Below are 19,955 nucleotides of genomic sequence, written 5' to 3'. Positions count from 1 at the left end.
TTAAAAGATTTTCCCCCTTATATCTTTTCTTCCTTCCTAGAGTTACTGAGAACTTGCTACGTGATAGATATTACACATCTATATACTTTAGAGTAGTAGGAGAAGCACATGTCCTAGAAATTTAACATGGAACAAGTAATTAAGAAGAAAGACACTAAGGGAAGCCAGAAGTAATGCTAGCTATTCAAGGAAAAAGTAGAAAAAATAAAGAGAAATCGGCAGTACTATTATGACTTTATTTTCCCTTCTGTTATTCAGAGAGTTTAACCTACTTTTAATTAAAAGATTTTCTCCCTTACATCTTTTCTTCCTTCCTAGAGTTACTGAGAACTTGTTACATGATAGATATTACACATCTATATACTTTAGAGTAGAGGAGAGGCACATGTCCTAGAAATTTAACATGGAACAGGTAATTAAGAAAAAAGACACTAAGGGAAGTCAGAAGTAACTCTGGCTATTCAAAGAAAAAGTAGACAAAATAAAGAGAAATCAGCAGTACTATTATGACTTTATTTTCCCTTCTAAATATGAGGAATTGTGTGAAGGTGTTTAACAATTATCCAGGGGGGATCAATCATATATACATGTATATGATTATGAGAATTTAATATAATATAATATAAAACTGTGTTCTGAAAGGAGAAAACAAGATATCCACATTTGAAGGAATGAATCAAACAGTTGCTGTCTTTTCAAGAATTGAGAGTGTGGTGTCCAAGAAATTAGAACATAACCGAGAATTCCTCTTTTCATATGTATTTACTCATTTAATTCTACTTACATATTATTTTCGATGTCTTAAACTTCTATCCAGGTAATATTTTTAAAAGACTATAGTTAAGAGGATTACCGAGAATACCTGTCCTGAATTTCAGGAGTTCCCAGAAGGGTTGGGGAGGAAAGGAAGCCATTGTAGAAATCACCTAAGAACCCCATGAAAAACTGCACTGGCATTGGTGGCCAAAAATAAGTACCAAAATGACATCTTTATTTTGCTGAAAGTGTGAGGCAAGTTTGTGTCTAATTGTGAGTGGGGGTATGCTGAGTGGGGCAGGAACAAAGGGGAATAGTTTGGTCCTATTGAATATATTATAGAGGAAATGCAAGCATACAGGGGTGAGCAAAAGTAGGGTTTTCAGTTGTTTGTATGGAAAAATATATAATACTAGAGGCCCGGTGCATGAAATTCGTGCACTGGAGGGGTCCCCTCAGCCCAGCCAGCACCCTCTTACAGTCCAGAACCCCTCAGGGGATGTCCAACTGTGGGGAGCAGGCCTAAGGCAGCAGTTGGACATCCCTCTTGCAGTCCGAGACCCCTTGCTCCTTACCACCCACCTCCTTGCTGCTCTTTACTGCTTAGCTCGCTACTTCTTAATGCTTCCACGAAGGCGGGAGAGGCTCCTGCCACCACTGCTGCGCTCACCAGCCGTGAGCCCGGCTTCTGGCTGAGCGGCACTCCCCCTGTGGGAGCGCACTGATTATCAGGGGGCAGCTCCTGCATTGAGTGTCTGTCCCTTGGTGGTCAATGCACATCATAGCGATGGGTTATCCTGGTTGTTCTGCCATAACGGTCGCTTAGGCTCTTATTATATAGACTAGAGGCCCAGTACATAAAATTCATGCAGGGGGGTCATTCCCTCAGCCCGGCCTGCACCCTCTTGCAATCTGGGACCCTTCGGGGATGTCCGACTGCCAGTTTAGGCCCGATCCCACAGGGAGTCGGACATCCCTCTAACAATCTGGGACCACTGGCTCCAACCCGCTCGCCTGCCTGCCTACCTGATCGCCCCTAACCACACTGCCTGCCTGCCTGATCAGCCCTAACCACTTGCCTGCCTGCCTGATCACCCCCTAACAGCCTCTGCCTCAGCCCCCGCCACGGCTTCATCCAGAAGGTCATCTGGAAGGACATCTGGAATGATGTCCAGAAGGTCGTTTGGCTGTCCAGTCCAATTAGCATATTACACTTTTATTATTATAGACTAGGGGCCCAGTGCATGAATTCATGCACCTTGAAAGGAACTGTGGGCTGCAAGGCTGTGGTAGGCACAGGGGTGGGTCTCAGCCCATCCCCTGTGCCCCTGCCCAGTCCTTCCCACTGGGGCCCCCGGTCCCATCTGTCAGCAGCCCTACTCCTGCCACCGCTGCTCCCATGTGCTGATGGCACTGGCCCTGCTCACACACTCTGATGGTGTGGAGCAACTGGGGCCAGTGCCAACAGTGGGTGCGAGCGCTGGGTAGGACCGCAGTGTGCAGGAGCAAATAATTTTCAGTAACCATCAGAGGCTCACCCTGATGACAGCAACTGGCACCCCCGCTCACCTGCTCCACCATCCCACTGCGGCCAACACCTGCCATGTTCCACACATGCCCCCTGGTGGTCAGCGCACATCATATTGACCAGTTGTTCGGTTGTTCCACCATTCGGTCTATTTGCATATTAGCCTTTTATTATATAGGACAAGAATAAACAAGACTAAACTCTGTGTTTCGCATACTCACAACTGTAAACTTATTTTTGCCCAACACTGTATTTATGCATCAACTCAGTCTTAAAATTCCTGCTCTGAAACATATTAAAATTTAGATTGTTATTTAACATGCTTTCTGAGATTCATAGATAGGATACTTTTTTCCTATCTCAAGCAAAAGCACTCAGAAGCATAATACTTAAAAAATTTGTAGCTATTTCTCCTGATATTTATTTCCATATTTCTAAATAATATTACACTATTTTTTTTCATTTAGACATTATCAGTTAATTTCCTACTATAGAAAATTAGACATTTGCTCTCTGAAACTATTCTGCCCACCATCCCTAACCCCACCCCCCACAAAAGTCTATGCTTGGAAAATAGTTGGTCTATAATTTTTATTAAGTCAGTATTTACTGTTTGCATTGTCTTGGTCACCAAAAAATTTCACAGCTAAGCCAGTAGTATACAATGATTATATTTCCATTCTTTAAAACATTTTATTTAGTCCTTGCCGGTGGGCTCAATTGGTCGGCGCTTACACCAGGAGCTGGCAGGTTCTATTGTCAGTCAGGGCACATACTCAGGTTTCGGGTTCAATCTCCAGTCAGGTGCATGCAGGAGGCAACCAATCCTTACCTGTCTTATATACGTATAGTGTTAAGAAATCTAATATTGTTCAGATTCCCAATACCTAATATATACTTTATTTTTTCTTTCTCTGATAATATTTACAATCATTTGTTTACTTCTAAATTTCTGAAATTTCACAATGTTTCTTGGTGTGATCTATTTCTGCTCTTTGTATTATTGGATATTCCATGGATTCTCTTCAATCTTAAAACTAAGTTCATTAGTTCTGAGAAATTATCTGGCATTATTTTTCTTTGAAAAATGTCTCCCATTAGTTTTCTCTGAAATGCTCCATAGAAATGTGTTTCCAATGTGTGACCAGTGAGTTTTCAAGTTGTAAGTAATTCTCTGGAGCTTACTGATGCTTCTGTTATCTTCTCTAAAGAGGTGATTCTAGAATAGTAAAAATCTGAAGCCAAAAAGAAAGAAAGACTTCGCACATAGAGTAGGAAATATATCTCAACTCCCATTTGACCTGGAAATATTGGAAACAGGAAATTTCCCACAGAGGGCCTCATTCAGGGGGTTCCTCCTCTAGAGGCCCTATCTAATGTTTGCACCATCCCCAACACTACTTGGAAGGAAGGGTCGGAGAAAGGAAGAAAGAAGGAAAGGATTTTTACGAAGACTTTCAAAAGCCAGGACTTTTTAAAAATATATTTTTATTGATTTCAGAGAAGAAAGGAGAGAGAGAGAGAGAGAGAGAGAGAGATCAATGATTCATTGATTGCTGCCTCCTGCATGCCTCCTACTTGGCATCAAGCCTGCAACTGGGGCATGTGCCCTATGATCAGAATTGAACCCGGGACCCTTCAGTCCTCAGGCCGATGCTCTATCTACTGATCCAAACCAGGTAGGGCTACATAAGACATCCTTAAGGAGACAGAGTTCCACATCCACTGACTTATCAGGGCCACACTATCACAGTTACAGTTGTCACACATCCCCTCTAAGGTGCACTGTTCTCACCTCTAAAAGAGCAACATTCTTGAACCATGCCATAGGACTACTGGGATAATATGTACAAGGCAAAATGTGAAAAGTATAAAGCACGGGAGGGAGGGAGGAAAGAAAGGGAGAAAGGGAAGAGGGAGAGCGAAAAGGAGGGAGAGTTAATGACCCCCTCCTCTGTGTTAAATTTTCTGTGGCATTTGTGGCCATGTGAGAACTTATTATCCTTGTTTACATGAGTTTCTACCATAAAGTTGTAAGCTTCTTTAGGAAAGGTAGAATACAGTATATTATTTAGGCTTATATTCCCAATGTTTAGCACAGTGTCTATGGCACTGAATAAACATTTGTTAATGAGTGATGATGGGCAGACAGTGTTGCCATCAGTTCTACAGTACTGCCAACTTGATTTCAGCCACAAGTGCTTCATTTTTATCACATTCTCCCAGGCTATAGAATCACCAGGAGTGATTATCACTGGGCTCTTCTTCCTTAGGGACAGTTCACTACCAGGCCAAAAAGTAAGGTATGTGTTTATATCAGCAATAAGTTCAAGGGAAAGCATGATCACTTGATATCAGATATATGTCAGTGATTCTCAATAGAATGTATTCCTTTGATATCGTTTTTAGTGCAATTACAATTAATTTAAAAATAAATTCTATATGCTATGAAGTACTTATTTTATGGAGTGTTAGTGCTACAAAATTAGCTGAAACAATAAATTTGAAATCACTTTGTATCTAAACATCCTATGAACTAATATCACAAACAGTAAAGTTGGACATTTCACAATTATTTTTCAGAAATGTTACATAATTAGAGGTACATATAGTCTTGTGTAATATTAATACAGTGGTGTTTGAACACATGCATTTAAGAAGTGAAAAATCCCCATGGAAATTCACTTCATAAAATCAACACCCTGGAATGACCTATACTTTTCCAGATCCTTCATCCAAATCCTCAGCAGCTGAGCTCATTCTGAATGAAATTGCGTAAAAAGGTTTACCCAAAAAAGTAATAGAAATTTACAAAATAAGTAGTCAGTAGTTAAAAATATAATTTTTAGGCCGAAACCGGTTTGGCTCAGTGGATAGAGCGTCGGCCTTCGGACTGAAAGGTCCCAGGTTCGATTCCGGTCAAGGGCATGTACTTTTTTCTCTCTCCCTTCCTCTCTGTAAAAAATCAATAAAATATATTTTTTAAAAAAAATAAAATAAAATATAATTTTTATTTGTTTTTGTTGATTTCAGAGAGAAGAAGGGAGAGGGAGAAAGAGATAGAAACATCAATGATGGGAGAGAATCATTTAACGCTGCCTCTTACACAGCCCCTAGTAGGGATCAAGCCCACAACCTGGCATGTGTCTTGACCGGGAATTGAACCATGACCTCCTGGCTCATGGGTCGAGGCTCAAGCACTAGGCCATACCAGCCAGGCTAGAAATATAATTTTTAATAAGGCATTCTGATGAGGTGGTCCATAGGGAAAGTCAGAACTTTGACAAAAACTTCACATCTTCCTGGCAGGATGGCTTCTAATCAATTCAGACGACTTAGAAAATGAGGCCAATAGGATGAGACGTGATTGAAAAGAATCCAGTGTTCCATCTCATTAATATTCTGTTCAGCCTTTAGATCATGGAGGCAGATTTTAACATGAATGTTCTAACTCCGAATTTAAACAGGAAGTATGAATATGAAAGCTTGTGGAGATAATTTTTTTAAATCTATGAGACCACAGGATATTATGGGATGAGCACTCAAAATGTAGTGATGGTTGTCATAACAATAATTAGGACATTTTTCTTGAAAGAAAAGACAGTGTACATTCACAGGAATAATTTGAAAATAATCAAAAAACCTAGATTAGAAATTAGGACAGAGTAATTAAGACTATGTTGGAAATATCTAATTTATAATCTCTCTTTGTAGCTAGATTGTCTCAGGACTTGTTGAACTGTCTTCCTCTGATATAAAAATATTGACATACTTGCCAAAGTTGAGTAAAATAAGTTAGTTAATATTAAGATAAGGTCTTAAAGGCAAAATTTAGTGTAATCTCTTCTCTAAGGGGTTAATAAAACTCTATTTCTTCTTAGTAAAAGAAATGAAGCCAGAATTCAGTCTCAACTGAAATGTAAATGAGGCTTAGGAATGACACAGTAATACCACTTGGCATTTCTTAAGTTAGCCCTCTCTACACTGGATAAAAATAAAGAAAAGAAAGCCTCTAAAACAGAACCTCCCTATTACAACCCAAATTTGCCCATAAAAGCAAAATTTTTCTGACCTGCATCTATGCGTTTTTTCCACTTTCTGTAGCCTCCCACACTGTAATGACTTATGCATGGGATTCGGGGTCTTTCTATTTTCTTCTGCGTGGAGAATGAAGGCCCACATGGAAAATGTGAATGCTGACCATTTTCAAAGATGATCACAGACCTCTGAGGGCACCAAATAATATCCAGAAAGGTATTTGGTCAGACTGAGGAACCAGTTTCTAGTACATTCCTTAACTTCACTGGTCTTCACAGGATGGGAATATTTACCTTTCTGGCATGTGCTTAGAGCTTAGTCAGAATAGCTTGAAATTTTTGGTGAGGAGTCAGTTCTTTTCAATAGCCTGAAGTGACCCAAAACCAGCACCACAGTTAATCTTGTTTACAACTGAAATCAATAAGCCAATCCATGTTATGTGCTGAAAGTCCCAATGTGGAGTCAAAACTAGAAGTGTCTGCTTTTTGAATGGGATTTTTCTTTTACAGTCCATGAATTTGCTTTCATTACAGAACAACATTTTGTAAGGCTGAGTTTACGCTGGTATAATTTGTTTCCTTTAACTAAGGGTTTGAATAATTCAAGGTAAAAAGTATGGATACCAAGAATGTGTTTATATTGTGACCTTATCTTATGCCTGGTTTTCTTGTTTACTTACATTTTTATGACCAAATTCTAACAGAAGTATACAAACTAAACTCCATGCAAGCCAAAGAGACTGAAATTTCTGAAGAATTATCCCAATTGTCTTATCATTCTCACATCTTCCTTTTGGTTCCCCTGAATTCCTGCCTACGAAGTTTAGATTTTATACATACTACAGATATGTGGAAGGAAGGGGTGGAGGTAGCATCTCATTGCACAGAGACAATGAAGTGTGTTGGCTATCTCATCCTGGCCTTAGAACCAGGGCCTAGTTTGACTACTGGCTTACTTCCTAGATGTATCTATAACCATGAACAAGTGATTGAATTTCTCTTAGCCTCAATAATGCTAGCTAGAGCCAGTAGTAGCAGGAATACTATGCATGTAAATGTATTTATCCTGAGGCATTGTAAATGGTATGTGCTATGCTTTCTTATCCATGAATTATGTGTTAATATGAGCTAAACTGGATTATTTCATGTTTCTTAGTCACTCCCTGGAGTGAATACATCCTGAGCGTTTGGGATCTGTATTAGCTCTTTCACACACTAATACATTACAAATGCTGTCTCTATAGCTCAAATTTTGCATGAACAGTTCCCTGGTGGCCTTTGTTGAAATTCAAACCAAACAGCAAATAGATTTCTGTCAAGACTTGTGTTCACAAAAGTAAATGTGGAAAGCATGTAAGCTAGCACAACAAGTTTCTTGCAGTGAATTTTATCAAGTATTGCAATCCCAATATTTTCTTACTGAAGTTTTCAATGTTCAATAGTTATATCTTTATTCATTAATAGATGGATCAATCCAGCTGCCTTTTAAAATACTGTCAATTATTTTTTATCATAAATATCCAATGTGAAATTTTCTTCTTATATCAAGCTGCTTCTTAAAGAAGTAATACTATTAAAGTTATTAAACAGAAATTTTACAAACTCTCTAATTTAGTCTTTCTAGCATAGATTAAGGGCTCTCTTTTCCAAGTTATGTTTTCATTTTAGAATCGTATCCTGAACTATATATATATTTTTAAATTTTTTAATAGGTGGTGAAATGAGAACACTCACTCTCTTCCTCAGTGAGCGAATTTGAAGTTCTTTCATCAAGTTCCATCTCCTTTTGTCTCACATGGAATGTATTTCTGTATCTGCTGTTAAACTACAATGACATGTCTGTAGCTATCAGGAAGAGAAGCTGGGAAGAACATGTGACCCAATGGATGGGACAGCCTTTTAGTTCTGATGATCATAACACAGCATGCCATCATGGACTCGTAGCTGACAGCTTGCAGGCAAGTATGGAAAAAGATGCAACTCTAAATGCGGACCGCAAAGAGAAGTGTGTTTCACTGCCGGACTGCTGCCATGCATCAGAGCTGAGAGATTTTCCCGGGAGGCCAATGGGTCACATTTCAAAGGAGGTGGATGAAAATGACAGCCAGGAAGGTGAAGATCAGTTTCTTTCTCTGGAAGCCAGCACGGAAACACTAGTGCACGTTTCTGATGAGGATACCGATTCTGATCTGTATCTTACAGATGATAAACAGATTTTAACTTCCCAAGGGCACGGAACCTCAGGCCAACATAGCGTCAAAGGAGCAGGCTCCTTCGTCGAGACGCTGCCTATCACGGAAACAAACCAGGATTCTTACAACTCCTGGGGAGTGGCTGGTGGAGCTGAATTAGCACTCGTAGAAGAAAGTGGGGAGAGGAAAGTTATTGACATTATAAGTAAAAGCCTGGAGCTTTGTAATGATATAAGCTTAAGTGAAATAAAAGATGCATCCCAAATACATGTATGTGAGTCGTTGAATGTGAACGATATTGTGCCTGAGAAGCAATTGCTTAATTCTGCTGTAATTGCTCAGCAACGAAGGAAACCCGACTTCCCTAAGGAGGAACATGAAAGAAACACCTGCTGTGTAGTACAAGATGAGTTTTTCGCTAGCCCTTGTGCAGACAGAGGGCTGACATTATCAAAAGCAGATCCTGGGGGCTGCCTTCTGCAGCCTCCTTCCTGCCCTGGTGGAATGTCCGCTGAAAATGGCCTGCAGAAGAGTGGTTTCTCAGAACATCAAAACAAAAGTCTTCCAAAGGTCAGCTCTGGAGATGGCATGCGGTGTTTACACTTAAAGGAACCTCTGACCACCCAGGAACCCACAGATAATCAAGTCAGACTTCGCAAGAGAAAGGTAAGACACGTGCGCAGATTATCCAGCTTTTGGAATGTTGTAAATATCCTTGTTTCCATCACTTATTATTTTGGTAGCATGAAAGGGATATGTAGATGTTTCTTTTCCCCTATACTGTAGCTGTGTGACTCAAAGAGTATCTTCTTGGGGACACCATCAAAATATATAAAAATTAAAATATAATAACCTATCCAGTTGACTAATAATGTGTATAATGGTTTATGAACAATCTATTCTGAGGCTGTATTGAAGACAGAATTGGTTTCACTTTCTTCAATTGGAATTAAATAACATGAGAAAGCTCACGGTTCAAAGCCCATCTAAAGAGTAACCTCTATTTTTTTTTAATTTAATAACATTTATTTGGGCTTGTTTCCTTTTCCCTCTGAAAAGCATATTTTATCAAAGAAAAGTGGTATAAATTACATATTAAAAATGACCCCTTTATATATATATAAAGGCAACAGTACCCCTGCCCGCAAAATATACTGATATTATTTTAAATGTTACCCTGGCACATTTGTTATCGATGGGCATATCAACTTTTCTTTAACTCTTGACCCCAAAGGTAATAAGTGAAATTAATTATTTATGCCCAGGTCCCCTGACTAATCTTGTAGATGCCCTGCTCCCCTAAGTAGTTTCTTTGTGAGGGAAGCAAGGATTTGAGTGGGGCTACATGAAGCAGGGGTTAGTTAGTGAACTCTTGAACAAAGTTTGCCTTGCTTTTAGGATTTTTCCAAAAATCATCCCACAATGTAGTGCTCTATAATCCTGATGTAAATATAAATACAATTTCTTCTATAAATCCAATGTGGCCATTGGCATTGCAAAACAATGCAGATTGGACACTTTAGTGTGACATCCTTGCCCCTCTTTCAATATAATAATAATCCATAATTGCAATTCTAACAAAGCTAATGTTCTCAGTTCTGTTCAACTGAGCTGTCTACAATGAGGACTAAAAATCTCCCACTCTCTTTATGGTGAAGAAATCTGGTTTCCATAAACTGTGGTTTCGCTAACAAACTAGATCAGTGACATGTCATAAGTCAGTTTAAGTGAAGTCAAACACTTTACAGCAAAGATCACTGTGCTCCAGCTATATGCCAGCAGATCATTCTGTGCTTCTGGCCAACTCTTCCTGCCTTATATAAGTTGTAACAAAATGCTAATGCTCCATAAAGTTGTTCAGATTGGAATGCTCAGCTCACCTTTTCGGAAATTTCCATATACCCTATCAAATCTGTTGGAGGGAATGCAATAATGACATAAGAAAGTATTAACCGACCTATGACATAGCTCCCCGAAAATAAGACAAACCCTGCCCAACTGCCGACAGAAACATTAAACATTCCAGAAACATATGCTCACCACTTGGACATTTATATCAATACTAAGAATGCTGGAAAGAATTTGCTCTTGGACATGTCACTATAGCATGGTTGCATTATGAGAGCTGTAATTATATCCCATTTACAAGTTCTAACTTAAATACTCTATTTTAAGCATTTCATCATTCTGGAGTGCTATAGCATTATCTGGAGGAACATTTACTTTGACTCTACAACTCACTTGCGATGCCTTGTAATAAACAGTTTTAATAACAAAATTTTATGTTTGGAATTTACTCTGGAAAAGTATGGTTATAGGAGAAGCCTCTAGAATCAAAATGTGTAGGAATTTTTGTTCTATTTGATACTGTTGAGTTAAAATACCTTTGAATTGGCAACTGGCCATTTTAGAACTTTACCAAAAGAAATAATAAAACAATTTCATAAAAAATATATATGCACAAAGATGTTCATAATTGTATTATGTATTAGTGACAAAAAAAGAAAAAAGCAACTTTCCACCTATAATGTTTAATTATTGCTTATAATGACATGTATATGCCATAGTTAATAATAAAATTTTATGTATAAACAAGGGTACAGATTGGAATGCTATGCAACCATTAAAAAGATGGAGTGAGATCCGTGTACACTAACTGAATGATGATGTTCATGGCATCGTATATCTGGAAAATGACAGTGGAAGAGCAATATGTGTAGCATATCTCAACCGTATATGAAAAAATGTGAGGATGCATAGATATAGATATAGATATAGATATAGATATAGATATAGATATAGATATAGGTATAGGTATAGGTATAGGTATAGTAGGTATAGGGGTATAGGTATAGGTATAGGTATAGGTATAGGTATAGGTATAGAGATAGAGATAGAGATAGAGATAGAGATATATAGATATATAGATATAGGTGACATATAGATATAGGCATAGATTTGATATAATTATATGCATGGGTATAAACTCTCTATGACTAAATAGGAATACATCAAATCCTAGCTAAACAGGCACAGAATTGTTAATAGCAGTTACTTTAAGACAATAGAATCAAAAGGGTAGAAGCAGGGGATTTTCACTTTTTACCCTATATAACTTTTATAAAAGGTCATAGAATTGTGGGTGAAATGCATATAACTAATGGAAGTACAAAAATATAATATTAGATATACAAACTACTTGAAGCATCTTTTAAGGGCACCAAAGAATCCTTTATCCAGTTATCATGTGTACTATTACTTTTATGAAATGGAAACAAATATTTAAAGTTTTTCAAAATATCAACAAGAGTTTCAATCAACTACTCAATCCTAATGCCAAGTTTAAAACAGTAAGACTTTTGGAGAGACAGGAGAGCCACATTTTCATGCCTAAGGTATGAGCTGCCAGATTCGGAAAAGACTTTGCTCAATTGTCTCTATCATTTATACTATTTGTCCACTTTAGCTATGGTGACAGCTTTAAGATTAGAGCTTGGAAAGGTAATATAGAATTTGAGCTAATAACATTTTAGTTAGAGAACTTTAATCAGCTCATTATCTGATGGTCGTGTGAGTGAATCAAACCCTCCACTGAATTTATGAGCATGAGTTTTGGGGGGCTTTGCTTTTTGGCGGTTAGCATTCAATCAAGATTCTAAGACTTGGAAAAAAAACCTGAAAACAAAAACAGAGCTTAAAAGAGTGATCCTCAGAATGTACTGAAATTGCACTCAATTATCATTTCTTGAAACCTATAAATCTTGGCAGGCATTTATTGTACTATATGATATATTTTTTCTTGTTTTCCAATGATTTTTTTTTTTTTTTTGCCATCAGGATAGCCACACATGTATTTTTTTAGGAGTTTCCATTGGAGAGGACTGCATTTGCAGTATATGTAAATATTAACCTTTTAAACTAACAATTCCCCTAAGTATGATGAAATATATCATTAAAGTGAAGCCACTGAAATCAAAGGAAAACCAAATAGATTATGAGCAGACAGTAGAAATGAGCCCTCCAGAAGGCTGAGTGGCATAGGACCAGAGCTTATAGGGTGTGGGTGGGTCTTTGGGGTAAGGCAGCTGGTTAAGAGCAATTCTCAGAGACAAATTCCAAAGCAATCTGGGGGAGGGAGACAGTCTAAGAAGTGGTCTCTGTAAACCAAATGAGATGTGAAGATGGAAAATATCTAGGGCAAGACTTGAGGTTAAACCTTTTTTAGAGAACTCGTGTATTTGTTCTTGATGGTGGTTTACTAATTAAAGAGAAGCCAGCATCCAGTCTTCTCTGGGGGCTATTTAAATAGTTCCCAAATTTTTGAATAACCATAATAGTTACACAAATGTACGAACAGATTTTCATTTGCTCACATAAAACATAATCCGTATCACAAAGCAAAATAAACTCCAAAAGAGAATGCAAACACGGTCTGAACTTTGAGGAGATACCTAATTGCACATTTGAACACAAACCTCATCTTCCAACAATAAACTAAATTGTATCATTTATGCTACAGATTTGCCTGCCAACACAGAAAACCAGCATAAAAGTGCCTTGAACATCTTTCTCTCATATACACATAATAATTGTATATAAGCAGTTCTGGATCCAGGTGTAGGCTCTATGTTTCAAAACCCTCGACCAGGGGTGGGAAATGTCCAGCCCATGAACCATATAAGGCCTGTGAAATCCTTTGGTCTGGCCCTGTCAAGGCATTAGGGGTGAGTTAATTAAAGGTTTGACCAAATACAGCAAGCTAATTTTTAAGTTGATAATTTGTATGGCCTGAGAATGATATCATATATCCAAATGGCCCTTGGCAGGAAAAAGGTTCCCCACCCCTACCTTAGACCCCTTTTATCTAACTGCTCTGCCACCTTGAGCCCTTATTCATATTCAAGCCCATGGGAAGAAGGGTGGGGATGGCCACACTTCTGTGTGAAGGCGGGCCCAGAAGGTGCACACTTTTTTTTTTCCAGAGAGGAAGGGAGGAGAGAGAGCTAGAACCATCGATGATGAGAGAGAAGCATTGATTGGCTGGCTCCTGCACGCCCCCTACTGGAGATTGAGCCTGCAACCCAGGCATGTGCCCTAACCAGGAAGCATGTGCCCTGACCAGGAATTGAACCTCAACCTCCTGGTTCATAGGTCAATGTTCAGCCACTGAGCCATGCTGGCCGAGTGGTACATGTTTCTTTTCCCTTCATATTTCATGTGCTAGAACTTAGCTTCATGGCCACACCCAGCACCATGGCTCAGAAATGGAGGCTGCATTTTGGCCAGCAGCTGTCTGCTAAAGACTCTATTATAAAGGAAGAGATAACTCACCACATAAATATGTTAATGAACAATATCTTAACATAAATATATTCCAGTATATTGAGTTGTGCAAGGAATAAACAAGCTGCATATATGTTCTGTGGCATTCTGTACAAATACCTGGTGCTTTAATTTCACACTACAGAATACCTTTCCATATTAGGAAACTCTTTTGTTTGTTGAAGTGATAGTTATCAAATGCTACACTTTTTCTTGTGGAAAAATTGCCCAGGAGCTAAAATTATACTGTATATACTGTAGTTCATCTCTGAACATTAATTACCAATGACTGACAAAAATCAAATGTTTTCTTTTTACCCTATTTTTAAAATATGTGTCAATTTGGTAAAAGCACACCTCTATCTAAAACAGTGGTTCTCAACCTTCCTAATGCTGTGACCCTTTAATACAGTTCCTCATGTTGTGGTGACCCCCCATTTCATTGTTACAAATTGAACATAATTAAAGCATAGTGATTAATCACAAAAACAATATGTAATTATATATGTGTTTTCCGATGGTCTTAGGCGACCCCTGTGAAAGGGTCGTTCGACCCCCAAAGGGGCTGCGACCCACAGGTTGAGAACCGCTGATCTAAAAGAACCTTCTTATTCCTTTCTATGACTTTCTTGTTTCTTCTATCTTCTGAATGCCTATATGTAAGCCATGTAACATTGACTCATGGGTGACACAAAGATCATAGTAAATTATGCAGGAGATAGAATGGACCAAGAATGGAGGCCAGATGAAAGAATATAAAAGGGAAGGAAAAACTTGTCTAAGAAACAAAAACAAAAAAGATGGTTAAGACTCCAAAAATGTATATTGAGTGATAGCAAGACTGCTGGAAGAATTAGAGTTTATCAATAAGCCTGATATTAGAGGACATAGAGAGAAGGAATAGAAAGTGGGCTAAGTATATATAGAGTGGGGCAAAAGTAGGTTTACAGTTGTGAGTACACAAAACATGGAGTTTATGCTCGTATGATTACTTATTGATTATTGCATTATTTTCCATGCGAACATCTGTAACCCTACTCTTGCCCCACCCTGTATAGCTTGTAGATAGATTCATAATAACAGTATAATTTACACTAAGGGCCTATTGAGCAGATGGTATTGTTTCGTTTTGTTTTAATATATTTTTATTGATTTCAGAGAGGAAGGGAGAGAGATAGAAACATCAAAGATGAGAGGATCACTGATTGGCTGCCTCCTGCAAGCCCCCCACTGGGGATTAAGCCCACAAACTGGGCTTGTGCCCTGACCAGGAATCAAACCCTGACCTCCTGGTTCATAGGTCAACACTCAACTATTGAACCACACCGGCCAGGCCCCACTCTGTCTTTTCTGGTTAATGTCACTTTGAAGAAGTTTGGAATGGAATGGAGTGGAGAGGAGACGACAAGAATAAGAGAATGAGCAGAATAAGAGGATAGGAGAGTAAGGGAGTTTGCTGAGAGAGTATCAGACAACAATAAATTTCCTTTTGATTTCTATTGTGAAAGCCACATAAAATAGGGAGCTTTGTTGCCAGGTGCCTTTAAGGTGGAAAAATATCCTCTGAATGAAAGCAATTAGATCTGAACTTCTCTTGTTGCAGCTATTTTTTTAAGTAGTTATGAAGTGTGATGGGCCTCCGTTCCAACAGAGACTTGGACCAAAACTGCAGATTTACATTATTAGCAACAAGATCATTAATAAGTTCTCATTTACCCAACATCAGTTTTTATTGGAGCACGAATTAATACATTTTTATGATGTTATTTTAAATAATTAATAGGTATTCCAGAGCCAATTGCACCTTAGAGGCTATGGTAACAGTGAAACATTTAGTTTCTTCCGCATGGATTTCTGTTACCATAAACCAGGACCAACTTATTAATCTTTTAATACCAACAAAACCACCATAGATGTTGGCTGCCTCCCTCAAAGAAATGCCAATATCCACAAAAGTTGGGAAAACTAGCATACCCTACATCACAGGGCACTGCCTCTGTTATCTGGGCACTAAACCCAATGCTGCCATCAGACTCTGTTTGTTTTCTGGCTCATGTTCTTAGAAATAAAGTCCTTCCCTACTGCCAACATGATCTCTATTCCACAGATAATTTTCTAACTGTTGAGAAAATTATAGTGCTACGTTGGAGATAACCTCACAATTTTCAAAGGAAACATAAGCAAATAGGAAAGTACACTTGTATTCTTTCTTCAGTTCTGTCTCTACATTGGTGTAGGAATAAAACTAGTGATTAATGAACCTCTTCAATTTGGGGTTCTATTTTTTGAGCCAGCGAAACTTCAAAAGGATTTACTGCTTTTTATATACATTACAACTTAACCCGGATGTTTAAAAGAAATTCAAATGGCATAATTATTTGGTCTAGAAAATGAATAGCTTGGTTTGAGCTTGATTTTCTAACCAAGCGATTAAGCTGGGATGAGGCGAAAGAGCACGATCTAAATTGAAGGTGCTATTTCATCTTCCTGGGCCTTATAGGTCACTGAAAAGTTGAGATGAGTCCCTACCTCAGAAGACTGTTAGGAGCATAAATGAGATAGAAAATGTGATGAAATAGCTACATAGTACAACCACAAGAATGATCCATTTTTTAACCAAAATTTGAGATAAGGATTTGACAGGTAAATAACAGAAGAATTGCAGAACACTATGTGGGAATAGGTCAAATTCTAGCAAAGTCTATATTCACCGCATATTACTTAGCCAGGGTCACTGAGTACTCTAGTTGGAGGTTTGCAAAGTGCTCCGTAGCCCATGGTAAATCTCCACAGCTTCTATCTAGAACAAAATAATCAAGCCAGTGGACTCAAACTGCTTCCCTCACTGAGAGCTTTGTAATCTTGTATGTTACTTACTCTTACTGTGCCTTAGTTTTTTTTATCTGTATAATGGGATACTTCACTCTGTTATTAGGAAAATTAGATAAATGAATATATAAAATAACTAAAACAGTGCCTGACACATAGTAAACACCATGTGATTTTAACTAGTAATAGATGTTATTATTTGTTTGTTTGTTTGTTTACTATATTTGCCCTAGTTATAGATCTGAGAGTAATGTACAAAGCCCAAAACTATGACAGGAAATTTAAGGATAAAATAAGTTTATCTAAAAATATTTTTATATATACATATATGAGTCATATGCATATATAAATTAATTTTAAATACCTGCAGTAAGCAAGCACAATCTGAGATACAGTATTGGGCTCCCTGCAATAAGTAAGCCTCTTTACTGAGACTTGGAGGAGAGGAAGCGAAAAAACACACAGGAATTAGGTGGAAGCTACCTGTCCCAGGGACATTAGCGAATTGGCTGATGGTGCTCTGCTCCCACGTTTCTAAAGGAAGTGCAAAAGGAAACCAACCGGAAGCAGGCTCAGCTCTGTGATAAATATCACCTTTGAGGCCTGTGGACCATTTTCTCTGCCTCCCCCTCTTCCCCCAAAGGCACAGGAAAGTGGAGTATGAGTCAACACAGCTGACCAGTGCTACCTTAAGAAACAAACAGTTAAGTATCACAGGAACTCACTCATTTGTGGACTGTAATGAACAACATAAAGTGATGAACAAAAATAGATCCAGATACACAGAAGCATCCAACATACCGTCAAACCTCAGGGGAGGGTAAGAGATCAACCAAAGAACTTGTATGCATATAATGAACACAGACGGTAGCAGGGTGAAGTCCTGGGCTGGGAGAAGACAATGGGAAGAAAAGGAGACACATGTAATACTTTCAACAATAAAGAATTAAACAAACAAACAAAAAGAAACAAACAGCTGAGCTCTTGAGTGCAGAGCAGTTATTTTTCACAGTATGTAGATGGGACTTTAATTGTTAATTCATTCCTCAATAACATTCTTGGCATTTTGTCTTCGTTTTGCTGTAAGGTGGTAACATGAAGTTTAATGGTCTGTCACATGTTCATTTACCCAACAAGCAAGACATTGTTCAGTTGACTAGACTCTGATAGGCAGCAACCTACAAACCAATACGGGATGAGGCACAGAGAAGTTGCTTTTCATAGGTTCATAGAATGTTCCAGCTGGAAGAGACTTTAAACATCCTTGCTTTCCCCTATAACTGGAATAATGTGTGTGTATTGACAAGGCCAAAGAGCTGTAATTTAGTGTGTTAATGGTGGTATGTTCTGTTATCAATGCAAACTTGCTGCCCCACAGAGAAGATGCTGAGTTGCATATTATCATGGAAAAGCTATAATTTTAAAGTAATCAGGAAGAATTGGCCAACAGCGCAATGGAACATAAACCTAATATTAAGGGTTTTTTTGAATGATGAAAGGAAATGTTTTATCCTTCTATTTCAGACATTTGTCCACTTTATGTGCGGGGGCGGGGGGGGAGACACAGCTTTAAGAATTTAACTACCATTTCAGGTATATGCTGACAAAAATATAAAATAAAATTTTAACTGAAAAGAGAATCTAAAATGAAACTTGCTTTTCTCAGCTTCTCCTGGTTTCTAGGTTTATAATAAAAAGTTGCTGTTTCCTGAGGCATGATTTTCATTTAATTCAATTATTCTGTATTCTTTTCCTGTGATCAACCTAGACTTTTATCATAAATATTATCTCTATCCACTTAGAAGTTACAAAGTGCTTTCTCTCAGATGTCCACAGTGTTTGGGTTGAGGCATGATAATTTTAAACAAGCTGAAAAGTATTTCAAACAAGTTCCGTACTGTGAGCAATCATTAAGAAGGCCAGGGGAGAAAGGCAGCTAGACAGTGAATTTCAGTAGGATCACCATGTGATTTTTTTTAAAACATATTAGTAATTATGTAAATCACTAAATTTTTATACTAAAAATTCTGTCTAGACTAGAAACAAGAAAGCATGCTCAGCTATATGTCAGCCTATTCTGGGCAATTTAAAGTGTAAATAAATCTGTTTCTCCCATTTTCATACGCAATCACTTACGGTTATTGTAATCCTAAATTTCCCACCCTGACCACTGAGACCATTTATTTTCTTAATAGAGAATAAATAGGCAATCAGTGTATTGCTTACAGTCAGCCAGCTGATGGTGAAATTTAATCACTAACTTTCCCATCACTCTTTTCAGTTTGAAGAGGACCAAATTTACTCGAGAGGTGTCAATAGATAAGTCACTACATTGATATAGTGAGTGATGCCTGTGGCTGGCTGCTCCGTATTTGTGCCTCTGATACTCCTTCCAAGATCAGAGGGGCTGCACAATAGGAGATGGAGCTCTGGTATAGTGTGGAGAGTCACAGCAAACCTTCCTAAAGGTTGGGGACATATAGAAAAACATGATTGCTGCAGGCTCAGGGAGGGGACATTTCTATGCTGTGTGTTATCAACCTACATTAAAGTCACTTCAAATCTATTGTTTATACTGTGAGACTAAAACAGAATACTGCAAATAATAAAAAAAAGGGCTACACAGGTTTTCTATACAATACAGGTGCTCAGGGAAGAAAAATAAAAGTCAGTCTCTACTAAGTAGAAAATAGTAGAAGTGTGTGAATAGAACCCAGGAACACTGCTATTGGAGGGAAGATAAAGGAGCCACAAAGTCACACTTAAAATACCAAAGAGGTGAATAATCCCCTTGCCTAGAGATTTATGTGGTGGTGGTTCTACCTTTCCAATCCAGGGGAGTTATACGTGACTGTTCCCAAGTAATTGTTACCATTTCAACCACTTAACCATAAAACTTGATTCCGGAAGAACGATTAGCAAATGATCAAATAGCGCCCACTGAGGTTGCCCTCCAGGCCACTTTCAGAGGCCGGGTCATCTGTCTTCTGCATGTCAGTCAATAAGCACCTGCCTGCTGTGGCCAGTGGGCACCCAGGTGAGAAGCAGCCGACATGCACTGCCATTCATTCTCCTGGAGGAACTGCTCATGTTCAAAGTGACATATTTCCCTTCTCCCACTGCTGCTGCCTTCTTGCTTTCTGCACGAATCCCCTTATCACTTTGAAAACACCCTTCTGCACTCCTAACCTTCTCTTTGAAACCAAATGAACTTAAACAGGTACATACAATTAAGAGTGGGCCGTGCGCAATATCCACCACCCAATGTCCAGCCCCGTCCTTTCCCTTCGG

The 19,955-nt window shown here is 38.4% G+C and overlaps 1 protein-coding gene across 1 annotated transcript in view; it reads left to right on the top strand.

The window, feature by feature from the left end:
* Positions 1-19,955, top strand: part of DLC1 (DLC1 Rho GTPase activating protein) — a 371,700-nt gene that overhangs the window by 7,927 nt on the left and 343,818 nt on the right. The window contains exon 2 of the mRNA XM_005864066.2: positions 8,034-9,179. Within this exon, the coding sequence (XP_005864128.1) occupies positions 8,157-9,179 (1,023 nt within the window). The 5' untranslated portion in view covers positions 8,034-8,156. The remainder of the gene's footprint in view (positions 1-8,033; positions 9,180-19,955) is intronic.

Source organism: Myotis brandtii, unplaced genomic scaffold (assembly GCF_000412655.1).
Source record: "Myotis brandtii unplaced genomic scaffold, ASM41265v1 scaffold185, whole genome shotgun sequence".
NCBI lineage: Eukaryota > Metazoa > Chordata > Mammalia > Chiroptera > Vespertilionidae > Myotis > Myotis brandtii.
This window is presented reverse-complemented; position numbering and strand designations above follow the sequence as displayed.